The sequence below is a fragment of the Indicator indicator genome, chromosome 2 (assembly GCF_027791375.1).
Source record: "Indicator indicator isolate 239-I01 chromosome 2, UM_Iind_1.1, whole genome shotgun sequence".
NCBI lineage: Eukaryota > Metazoa > Chordata > Aves > Piciformes > Indicatoridae > Indicator > Indicator indicator.
Window position 1 is genome coordinate 41,710,146 of NC_072011.1, and position 12,018 is coordinate 41,722,163.

Here is a 12,018-nt window from a genome sequence, read left to right on the forward strand (position 1 = left end):
AACAAGATCAAGCACTCTGAGCCATTTAATGGCTTTAGAATAACATTGTGCCATGTCCCTGTGCTCTCATGGTTGCCTCTTGGAGCTGGTCTTGTAGTAAGAACTGCTCTCTTCCAGAAGAAACAGGATCTGTTGCTGCAGCTGGTGCTTTCTGAGGCTCAATCTCCATGTATCCATGCTGAGACCACGCAGCATCGTTCTGTCAGTGGGATCAGGAGTGGGGTTTGTCCTGATCTCTGATGGCCAGAAGCGAAATGCTCTGGTTGCAGCACCGTTCAGTGTGGGAGCTGCTGAACTTTTCAGATCAGCAGACGGTAACACATGCTCTGCGTCAAGTGTCCACATGGCTTGCAGCTGGTCTGCATACAGCTGTCCTGCCACCAAAGCATCACAGTTATATGTCAGAGTTTACTCTGAGCAAATGTCAGTGCAGCAGTCAGGGCTCTCTGCATGCCCTTGGCATTTCCACTGCCCTTGGCGACAACAGGAGAACCTCCTGCCTTCCCTTCCATCTGTGTACAGACAGCCATGGCCCAGTCAGCAGCTGAGAACACAGGGAGACAATTCTGGGGAAGAAGACACAGAGCAAAGTAATTTGGACTGTGGAGCACTCTACACTCTAGATAAAGAAAGGTATCAACATCCTCTCTTCGCTCAGCCTGGGCTCTCACTACCTGAAGCAGTAATGACTGCAGGGACTGCAAAGGCTGAGCTTGCATGTCAGTGCTGGGTCCTGCCTCTGGGCAAACAAGACCTAGAGGATCCAGGGATATTTGTGCCCAGCAGAGATTGAAAGCATCTCTGGTCCCAGTATGGTCATCTTGGGTCCTATCCCTGTGTGAATAACCACCAACACTGGGCAGAATCCTAGAAAAAGCCTCAAATGGGATCTGCTGAGCAGTGGGTCCAGTCCTTCATTGCAGGCAGGTTCATCATGATTCTACCTGAGTTCTACTTACCTTGGACACCTGACATGCACAGAGCACCTCACCAGAAGCCTGAGGGCTGAGTAGCAAGACTGATGAGCCAGGAGACTTGTCACACAGCTGGTTCACTACCTTCATTAGGATCTAGGAGTGACAGGGAGAAGAGGGTCAGGCTATAGCAAAGGAAACTGGCATGCAGCAGAGAACATGCCCAGCAGCTCCCTCTTACTGAATGAAGCACCTGAGGTACTGCTGGGCCAACAAGTAATGCCCATTGTCCCTTACTCACAGAGAGGGATTCAGCTGGGATAGTATCAATGATGACAGGCTGGTTACAATGTTTTGCTAGCAGCCGTTTGGCCTCTTCTTCAGCCTGGAAGAGGAAAAACACAGCACTTGAGGGGCTATAGGCAGCAGCGGGTGGGCTGGATTGGGATATATGTATGCAATACATGTACATAGGGAACGGAAGTGCTGCTCTGTGGGACAGAGGGAGGCTGAATGTTAGCAGAAGGAAGACTAGGAAACAAATTTCCAGACAAACATCTGTGCAACCCTCCTTCAAAAGCAAGCAGATATAAACTTCTTTCAAAAGTAGAACAGACAGTGACCTGCTCAGTTCCCAGCCTCTCTTCTAGACCTATACATTGCCATGTCTCAGGCAGGCTCCTGTGGCTAGATGCTCCCACTTTAAGACTAGTTCTTGTGGAGAACACCAAGTCATGTAAAAGCATTTTCAAAGGGCTATTAATGTAATAATGTAAATTAGCAAGACACAAATGCAGTGGGAAGCCAGAGCAATTATGCATATGGTTGGCAGAAAGGCTGCCAGAAAGTCCTGCCGCTGTCTTACTGTGTGACCTTGTAAAGCCCATTTTCAGGCCCAACTTGTCCTCCTCATGTGAAAACAGCAGAGTGAAGCCTGTCTGCCTGCTGGTGTTTGCCAAAATGCTTATAAGGCACTACCCATCCTCACAGGCAGAAAGACACAAAGATTCTGCAGGTGACAAAAGCCATCATTCATTCACTGCATTTTAAATGATGGCCCTGGTTAATGCCAGAGAAATCAGCCCAACACAGGGCTTGTGTTGCACTGCGTGTGATTGTATCTGCTTTACTCTGCTTTCTAATGAGACTCTAGTGACTGAGTGGCTGTGAAGTGTGACAGACACCAGGTCCACCAGTGTATGCCACGCAGTGCTATTACCAAGCTCCAAGTGAGTGTGCTGCTGCCACAGTACCTGCTGCAACTCCAGTTTCCTGATGGCTGTGTTGGCTGTTCGCTGTAGTGCTTTCAGGACAGTCTGTAGTCCTTTTCTTTGCCACTGGGGCATTGCAGTGCTAGCCACCACCTGCCAAGACAATTTGCTCTTCAGGTACCTAGAAAAAAAAATGGCTAATTCTCCAGAGGTTAGGCTGGAGCCCGGACTCTTCCCAAGACCCTCCTATAACCCTGTGTCATCAGACCAGCCTGTCACTGTAGTATGTAGCTTTCTCTTTTTCAGCTGGGCAGCTAAAGCCTGGGAACTCTTTTTCAGTTTTATTCGACCCATCATCTTCTCTCCCTCTGGCAGGTCATCTGCAACAGAGGCATCTTACACACTGGTAAGAAATCTTTGCAACCAAAGAGGCACTAGCAGGTAGCTGCATGCCCTTCCTATTAATCATGGTCAGATGTAAACCTAATAGGGAAAAAGTCATGCACCTCAAGCATCTGCAGTCCACACTTGGATCCTTCCTGTAAGGAAGTATAATCCTTACTTTGGTCAGCTGGCCAACTTCTTTGGAGAGGTTCTGCATCTCAGGAATAGAGGTGCTCCTCTGCTGCATTCGCAGGGAGAGAGAGTCCACTTCTACAGCCAAGCAATTGCCTACTTCCCGGGCCTGGAGGGGAAGAGGGAGAGAATGCTTCAGATGCAGGAACAGGAAGAACTGAATGGAGATGGAATAAGCAGGGAGGCAACAGGGTCAGGATGCAGTGAAAAGACGTCTACAGACAGAGGTTGTAGGAACAACAGTCCCTAGAAGACTCTGTAATAGAATGTTCCTCTGTAGATTTACAAGCAACACTAGATGGTCACACCCAGGGGACCAAGCTGTTGTGCACTTATGTTTCCTGACTATCTCACAGCAGGAAATTGGGATTTCAATGAGAAAAGTTGGGTGACCCATTTACTTCTTAGTGCTCTTTTTCCATTAGAAAATGTGATCCTGGAAGTAATGACTGATGAAACAAAAGAAACACTAAAACTAAAAACTAAACTCATTAGCTGTTCTAGCACATTTCCTGAGGACCAGTTCAGCTGGTCTTGGTACAGCTCTTATTTTTTCCCTAACACCAATGCTGCTGTTAATAAAAAAGCTAGTATGAACATTTTTCTCCAGTGAAAATCATTATGGCTTTGAGCATTTCTCTGACAGAGCTCCGTGCCCAGGATTGTCCTGCTAGAGGTTAGACCAGGATCACAACGAGTATGTAAGAAACGTGCAGACAGTGAAGACTGCTCTGCCTATCTTGGATTCACATCCCTTGTGTCAAGTCACTCCCTCATGGCTGCAGTCTCCCTTGTCTGATTAATACATGCACACAGCTCCTCTCCAGGGGCTCTCCAGGTCAGCACTTCTAGCAAAGCATGTGGATGTGCCCTGCAGCTTTTCGTTCCTCTGCACCAAGAAAAGCCTTGCTAGGGACACAAATGCATGGGGGGGACAGCCAGCCAAAAGGCAACAGATTTGCAGGGGTGGAATTTGCCTTTAGTCTTTCCAGTTTCACTGACAGTGAGTCACTCTACTCTGACTGCAGCCTTAAAGGAAGTGGGCCAGGTTGCAGGGCTCCTGACACTTCCAGATATTCAAAGGACAGAGCAGTCCCACAGACACAATAATAGGTTGCTCACTTTTTATACAGACCCATCCAAACCAGAACCACAGTTTCCCAGGAAAAAAAGACTAAAGAAAAGGAGCAAAAGGACTTTAAAAATGAGGCCATAGCCCTGTAACCATAAAGTACAAATCCAGCTGTGACAGGCAGGAGGCAGGCAGGAGGTGAAACAAAGAACAAAGAATTGCACCTTTAAACACCTACCAGGGGATGGAAATTTAGTCTAGAGACTTCCTGATATCTTGTGCCAAGTTCTTATTTTGGAAAAGGGGGCCTGAGGGGAGGAATGAAGGTCAAGGAGACAGGAGACTAGGATGGGGAGAGTGGAGGTGAATAGAGAGGTATGGCAGCACAGCTGGGTTCAGTGATGAAGGAGTAAGCCAGATCAGGCATAGGAGGGAGGCTCTAGTCAAAAAAAGGGGAATCTAATTGTGCAAGCAGGAATCTACAAAGTTGGGTCCTTCTGGCATTGTCTTGACATGTTAGAAATCTCAGCTCTTCCTTTCTTACCTGCTTGGCTTGCTGCCCTGTCACTGCAATGACACGGCTAATCCCTTTAACAATCTGGCGCTCACTGATGATGGTCAGATCTTCCACAGCTCCTGTTTGTAGAAGGTGCCTACAACATCAGCAGAGAACAGGAAAGAAAACAAGCTGTTCTCTGGGAACAGAAAATCTCAAGTTCAGCAGCCCCTCCTTATTCCCAATACCTTGAGTCCTTTCCCGTCCCTAAAATCCTGATGGCACACCATCAGGCAAGAGACAGCAAGGCTCTTGTAGTAGCAGAGTCAAGGCTACTCCAGAAGAACTTCTGTGCTACTGTCAAATGGTGCACAACAGTCAAGTTTTGCACTGCTGAACTGCTTTCCTCTCCTTTCCTTCAGCAGTGGTATGAACTGTGATTTTTTTTCTGCTCAGCTGCCGCTGAACCTTGTAGACAATTTTTTCCTCCAACTCCACCACTCTCTTGTCAGGCCAGCTCACAGACTGGCCAGTAGACTCCAGTCAGAGGGTAGTTGTGTAGTTGCTGGGCACTGACAACTGCCCCTTTCCTTTTCTGGCTATTCAGCTCTGGATATGAAACAACTGCAGTGTCTCAGGTTTTGTTACTAAGAGTAATCATTTCAGACATCTTCACAAAAACTGATCATCTCCACTCCCATGCAGTTTCTTGTCCCACTACTCCCACAAGAATGATCTCATGATTAGAAACTTGTTCTTTTTCAGCTGTGCCTGCTCAAAGGCGAATTTGTTTCTAGGTTGGTTTTTGTGTCAGCATTGTCTTATGATTAACTCTTCTTTTACTCTCACTACTGCTAAAAGCAGAAGACAACGAAGAATTAAAATAAACAGAGCAGTCTCAAGACCTCACAACTGTTTCAGAATACTCTGCTGGGTCCTCAGCTCTCCTGCAAATCCAAAGCCAAAGCAATGCAGCTCTGGTGTGACAGGACACACACTCCTTTCCCATGTTCTGCTGGTGTCCTTCGGCTTCCAGGTTGGTTTCAGACCATGAAGCAAGGACAAATGCTTTGCATTTCACTAAAGTTTTCTCACCCTGAGACTTCCAGAGCTTCATAACTAGCCCATCCTATTCTTACAAGATCTTTCTGGTGAGGAAACTCTATTGCACAGGGACAGCAAGTGGAGCTTGCAAGAGCGTCCCTACCTCAGCCACCACTGCTCACAAGTACACCTTCTGACCGTCAGGAAGTCACTTACGTCCCACAGCAGAGCTCCACCGAGGTCTGCATGGCAGCCTCAGAGTCGCAGGTCAGCACACTCTCCACAGGGACCCCCATGGACACTATCCTCACTGGATCTGGATACCCCTGACAGAGGAGACAGGGATCAGTGGCTAACAACATGGTCCTTCAGGGGCACTTACAGACTAACGACATGGCTTCAGGTGACTGCCTCATTTTTGTCCTATTCTAGAGTAGCCGCAGTCAGGGGCAGTACTGCTTCTCCTCCACAACCAGCCACCGTGGGGAGAAAGGAACAACTGTGTGACGCTACAAGCTTTAGGTGCAAAGAAATGAGAATGCCTGCACATCACCAGCCTCCGCTCTTTCTAACAGTGTCCAGAGATCTCATCTCCTTCCTATTTTCCTTCCCGAATTTTGTGGGTCAATTCCCCTGCAGAAACCTGTTGTGACAGAACCTCTTGTGACCCAGATGACTCCTACTGCAGAAGGCTTGTGAAGATGTGCAACTGCCATCTTGTCATACCTCATCCATTTCACGGAGTCCCTGAACACTTCTTGCCAGAGCGAGGGGGACCTCAGCTATATGCACAACCTCATTTCGTTTGATCACATCCTGGACCACTTGCTCCACTTGCTGCAGCTGCTCCACAGTCATAGGGCTCTGAGGAAGTAAATCAGCAATCTTCAGGAGAAGCCTCCAAAGAGGTACAGAACAAAGCAGAACTTGAAACAGGGCCCTTAGACAAGTCAGCTTGGGCACACCACTCCAACCTTGTGCATCTCATCTTCTATACTTGTAAAAGGGAATTGTGAGCATCATGACCCTCCCACTCCCCTCCTCCTATGAGGGGTAAGGATCTTTAATGCAAGAGCATCAACCAAACTCTTCAAGAGAGATGCTGCAATGAGTGACAGGTGACCAGGGCCAGTGCTTAGCCTGACCCAACAGTTTTCAGTTCTCAACTACTGCCACCTGAATGACCAGTGCAAACATCAGATATGTGCTGCAGTCAAGCTTTCAAAGACCCCTTTAAACTACTCAGGTCAGTCCCATGACCACTACCCTTGCTAACTTCTTTCCCTGCTGACCCCCATTCATTCCCTCAGTGAGCACTGCACAGAGTCTGGGCAATGCAAGCAGAGTCAGTCATGTCCAGACAGACCAGGTTCAATGCTCAGATAAAACATGACCTATCTCTAAAGGAGTGATTAATGTAAGAAGAGAAAAAAATCACTGGAGAGAACATCAGTACTGAGATGTTGGTATGGCTGAGAACAAAACCCCAGAAGTCTAGGGTCACCTTGGTATCAAAATCAAAGCGCAGCCGCTCTGCTGTCACATGGGACCCTCGTTGCTCTGTGTTGTCACCCAGGACGTGGCGAAGTGCAAAGTTCAGCAGGTGGGTAGCAGTGTGGTTCGTCATACAGGCCAACCGCTGAGCCTGGAAGCACAGACAAGTTGGCAGGGAGTGCTGGTTCTGCACAGGTCAGAGGAACAAGGGATGGCACGAAGAGATATGGGAAAGGCTGCACGTGAGGGAATGGGAGAAGATGCAGGGGGAAAAATCCATGGGTAGCACAGCTGTCAGATTAATTTCTGTCACAGGGTAGATTTAACTTCTTTTCTCATGGGATCACCTCTAAACCAGCAAAGTGTAGGCTGGATACTTCAGGACAGACCCGTGACTCAGATTACAGAGTCACTTGTGAGGTTCTCCTTTCCGTTGGACATCAAATTAAAAGGTCTCAGGAATACATGGCTTTTCTGTGCCCAAGTCACTTAGGATATCACAAGACTCTCAAAGCAAGGTTAGGAAAAGGTTAAAGCAGTGAGCTATCACCTCATCCACAAAAAGCTGCACTTGATGACCAGCACGCAGGGTTTCCACAGCAGTAACCTCATGGATCACATAACCACCACAGAGATGAACTGACTCTACAGGGAAGAGTGTGTCCTAAGGAAAGACACAGAAAGATGAGTTAGGACACAGGGAAATTCCAACCACCTTTGCTAGGTGCCCGCTTGATCTGACTAGGAAACACAAGCCCCACTGATCTTTAAAAAGACAGGGATGAGGTGGGAAGAGCAGGGAGCTTACTGTGAATGCAACCGAAGCACCTCAGACCCTCCCCGTACCCAGCCACTCACTGCACAACATGTGCCTGTCAGCTTGCAGTGAAGATGCAGTACCACCATCACCTATGCTGATAAATTTTCTTAACAAGGATGCTTGTCCATGTGAAAACTGACAGCAGCTGCCAAGTCTCTGTGTCTGAGGCATCCAAGGTGCCATTTCTGCCTCATTGGGCTGGCAGCAGAAACTTGACCCTCACTTCAGCCTGGGGAGAAGTGCTAAGCAAGGCACTATCACATTCTGCAAGGCTAAAAAGGCAGTGTCAGTACCCATGAATGATTCTCATGAGCTGGAATCCAGGAAGGAGAAAAAGCTGCACCCCATGTGACTTCCCAGGGGTGGGTCAAAGCTTTCCATCTGTCAACGTTGAAGGAACATGCTGCAGAAGTGGAGGAACTCCTTGACGCTTTTGGGAGGGATAAGGTTGGGCACCGTGCAGTCATCCAGGACTGGCCAGAGACACCTTTCTCAGTTCATGGACTTTCTGATCATTGTCTTCTCTTTGCATTGCAACACCAGCTGGCAAGAGTGTGACACATTCAAGGGAGACCTAAGAAGCCTTTACAGTCTTCCCCAGCAAAACAAAATTGCAAAGGGCTAAGAGACAACCTGAGCAGCAAGTACACCTCTCTGAAGTTACTGATGCTTCTCCCTCACAGATCCTGATGCAAAGCCAAAGGAACTGTCAAAAGTCAATCAACCCATCACTTGGGGAATTCTGCCTGGCATCTCCAAGGTGATCCCAAGGCAGCCTTGGGTCTTACCTGCTGTTCTAAACATATCATGTAGCCTTGGTCAGAGGCTTGCCCGCCCTGCTCTGCATAGAAGTTAGTCCTGTCCAAGATGACACCACATCGTTGCCCTGCCCCAACCTCCTTCTGGAGAGACTGATCTCTGTATAACATCAGGACAGTGGCCTGGCATGGGCTGAACTCTGTCAGGAGGAAAAAGACAGCAGCTATTAGTACATACACTCTGTCAGATTGCAACAGGAAAGGAGGGGTCGCTTCTCCATGCCAACCCTGCCAACGCCCAAGCCATACTGAAAGCTGGCACCTTTCTTCGCAGAGGAACAGCCATTAGCAGAAAGGACAAAGTTACCCCTTGTTTACCTAGGGACAGATCTGCTGAGTAGCAGGTAAGTAGGTGAGGACACCTAACCTGGTTCCACATTAGCCTGATAGAACAAGGTGTGGCACTCCTTGCTACACTGCAAGCTTGGCAAAGCTGTTTGCCTTCTGTAAAAAGCTGACAGACTTGGTGGACATGGGACCACAGGGCTTCAACTTCCTTGATGCAGCAAGATTCTAACAAGCTCTTCTGTAGGCTCCTCAAAGCTAAATTTGGGTGATATGGACTGGACAGGTGGATGACAAGGTGGGTGTATAACTGCCTGTGCATCTGGCCACATACAGAACTGTTCAATAGTTCAACTGATATTCAGTTACTAGCAGAGCTACTTAGTGACTCATATTAGAGCCAACAGCATTTAGTATCTTTGTTAATGACTATCTATGACAAGATGAGATGTACCGTATCTTGTTTGTGTATGGCAACAAATTGGTGTGGACTGCTTGATACACTGAAGAGCAGGGCTGCGTTTTAAGAGGCATTTCAGCAGAGAAAACCGACAACAGAAATGGGCTGACAGAAACCTTGGGGTCATCAGGGTCAAGCAGAACACAAGTCAGCTGGGTGACCTTGCAGCAAGGAAGACTGCCTGCCTGCTGGGCTGTAAGAACATAAAACACAGCCAGCAGGTCAAAGAAGTGCTTATTCATCCTGATTTAGCATTTGTGAGACTACAACCACAGTACAGGCAATTCTGGTTGTACACAAAGGAAAACCCAAAACTTTTCACACTAAGACTGATAAAGAATAGGGAACACAGAGGCTGTGGGATCTCTGTCCTTAAAGGTACTGAATGAAAAATTAAGTAGACAAGGCTCTGAGCAACCTGATCCAACCATGAAGCTGATACTCCTTTAAGAGACTGGACATCCAGAGGTCCTCTCCAGCCTAAATTATTCCATGATTCAGAGACTGAGAGAGTGGAATAATTCTATCTCTGTGATTTCAGACAATGTCACTGCTAGGCTTTTTTCCTCCATGTCATAAGATGTGCAATATGACATTATGCACATAGTTGAACTGCCCACTTTCTGCCTAGTGTGGGTTGCCAACAGCACACTAGGTAAGAGGGGTATAGACATGCCTGTACACAGCTATCTATATCTCGGATTGTCTGTGACAACCACACCAACTCTTACTCTGTGGTTTAGCTTCTAGAACATCAGCAACCTCAGTTATCCTGAAGGATAAAAAGCCTGAACTGGCATCTAGTGGTCTGTGAGGGAAATAGCAAGGGCAACTACCTAAACCCTTTGCATAATTATTCTCCACCCACCCTAGCACTCACACCCAGAAGCCTAATTGCTGGGGACAGACTCATCTCCAGCAGGAACTGACAGTCCCTGCTTACCCACTGCACAGTAATGCCAACTCAGAGCTCACAGCCTTGCCACCAGCCCAGAGCCTTCCTGGGGACATACCAACAGTGGTAAGAAAAGCACCCACTTTGGGATGAGGTACAGGGGCAGAGAAACGATGCAGCGGCAAGGCAGACAGGTTTGAACCACAAAGTCCATGTTCTTCATGCATGAGGTTAGGCAGGGAAAGCAGTCTCCTGAGAGATTCCAACACGCTCAGGCACAGCTTCCCTTATGGACAGGACCTGGCCACTTACCGTACTGCCCATGCTGTCCAAGCGTGTAGGCATACTTTGGAGAGTCATCAGTAGCAGGCACGTTGTTGCTCTGCAGCTGAGCCAGTGAGTGCACATCAAGGTGCACGTTTGTGCCCTCCTGCTGTCCTGCCTGTGGACCACCAGCCTTCCGCTGCAGTGGGGCAAAGGCATGGTTAGATAGGAGATACCTGGGGAGCCCACGAATCAATAACTGGATGTAGGAAGAACTTCTTCCACCTTCCTGCTGATGGAGGTTACCGATAAACCAACGCCATGCCTTCAAACCCAACAAGTACTCAGTATCAGATATCAACAGCTAACACAGGTCTTCCAGCACAGCTTGCTGCGTAGCTGTAAACTTCCAGACCATTAAGGTTCAGGAGACCAAGGCCTCAAACCAGTTACTGCACAGGGTGAGCTAACACAAACCTTCCAACATTGCTGAGACTGAGGGGTGTTTGTAAACTCTTTGTATGTCACTTGCTGTTTGGGCTGCCTAATCTGGCTCTGCTTTGTGCAAGCAGTTGTACTACATGACTGACAGAGGACATTCCTAATCTATAAAATTCGATGATAACCTCCACTCCAGCAACATTCAGCATCATAAAACACTTCTGATCTGAAGAGAATCACCAGCCAGTACTTTTCAGCCCCATATCCACAGGAAAAGGCACTACAACCCTGCTGGTATTTCCAACCCCCTGCTCCTTCATGTAAAAGGCCCTGTGGTGCATCCAAAGAACCTCAGCAGTGAAAGGAGTTCTGCCTCCATGCTCACAGGAGAGAGGGCATGCTCCAAATTATTCTGACAAGGTGAGCCTCCCTCTTACCTTTGCATCTTCCAGAGCAAGTTTGTTAAAAGCAGATGAATCCAACCTGATTCCTTTTTCTTCAAGCATCAAATCAATCAGATCCAGAGGGAATCCCAAATTCCCATAGAGAGACCAGGCTACTTCAGCTGTAGGACAAAACGAAGAACATGAACTCAGAAAGCAAAGGCATATCAAGATTTGCTTGGAAGGGACCAATCTAGTGTGTTCCTTGGTAACTGGATTCATCTGTGCTGTGTGCAGCTGCACCAGTAATGGGGAAGGGAAGCAAAGCAATGCAGTTGTTCTTGCATGGAACTGGGTATTAATGATGACCCACAGCCCCATCCCTGCTAAAATTCAGTGCAGCACACCTAGACAAGCAGAGGCACTGGTTGGGTCCTAAGCCTCTTCTTTTCAGCTGTGTCTTAGTTAATCAGACAGTAAAGCATTAAGGGAATGTTTTGAACTTTCCTAGTGCCTAGTTTGTTACGGAGAGCCAAGGATTAGAAAACAATTGCAATCTGGTGAAAGAAACAACATATGCTTCTCTGCCTGGGGCTAGAAGGTCACTGAAAACATATGGGGCAAGCAGACATCCAGCACAGTCTTGACTGCAATGCTTACTATGATCTGGATCAAACTATCTTTAAGTGTAGCTCGTCAAAGGAGGAAGACTCACCTGGGAAATCTGTGGAGGGCTCCATCTGCTGCACCGTCCGCTCAATGATGCGTCTCCCACGCTCAAGGGAGGACAGAAAAGCTACTTCATTCTCATTTATGATATCCATGATCTGCCCAAAGATCAAAAG

General features: G+C 47.7%; 1 protein-coding gene across 1 annotated transcript in view; it reads right to left on the reverse strand.

Annotated features, from left to right (window-relative positions):
• The window catches only part of AARS2 (alanyl-tRNA synthetase 2, mitochondrial), an 18,318-nt gene continuing 6,300 nt past the window's right edge, over positions 1–12,018 (reverse strand). Inside the window, exons 10-23 of the mRNA XM_054396996.1 lie at positions 11,889–12,000; positions 11,228–11,355; positions 10,398–10,548; positions 8,416–8,585; positions 7,358–7,471; positions 6,818–6,958; positions 6,040–6,177; positions 5,530–5,639; positions 4,318–4,426; positions 2,688–2,810; positions 2,168–2,278; positions 1,216–1,299; positions 960–1,070; positions 1–566 (exon numbers count right to left, since the gene is read on the reverse strand). Coding sequence (XP_054252971.1) covers positions 402–566; positions 960–1,070; positions 1,216–1,299; positions 2,168–2,278; positions 2,688–2,810; positions 4,318–4,426; positions 5,530–5,639; positions 6,040–6,177; positions 6,818–6,958; positions 7,358–7,471; positions 8,416–8,585; positions 10,398–10,548; positions 11,228–11,355; positions 11,889–12,000 — 1,767 coding nt within the window. The 3' untranslated portion in view covers positions 1–401. The remainder of the gene's footprint in view (positions 567–959; positions 1,071–1,215; positions 1,300–2,167; positions 2,279–2,687; positions 2,811–4,317; positions 4,427–5,529; positions 5,640–6,039; positions 6,178–6,817; positions 6,959–7,357; positions 7,472–8,415; positions 8,586–10,397; positions 10,549–11,227; positions 11,356–11,888; positions 12,001–12,018) is intronic.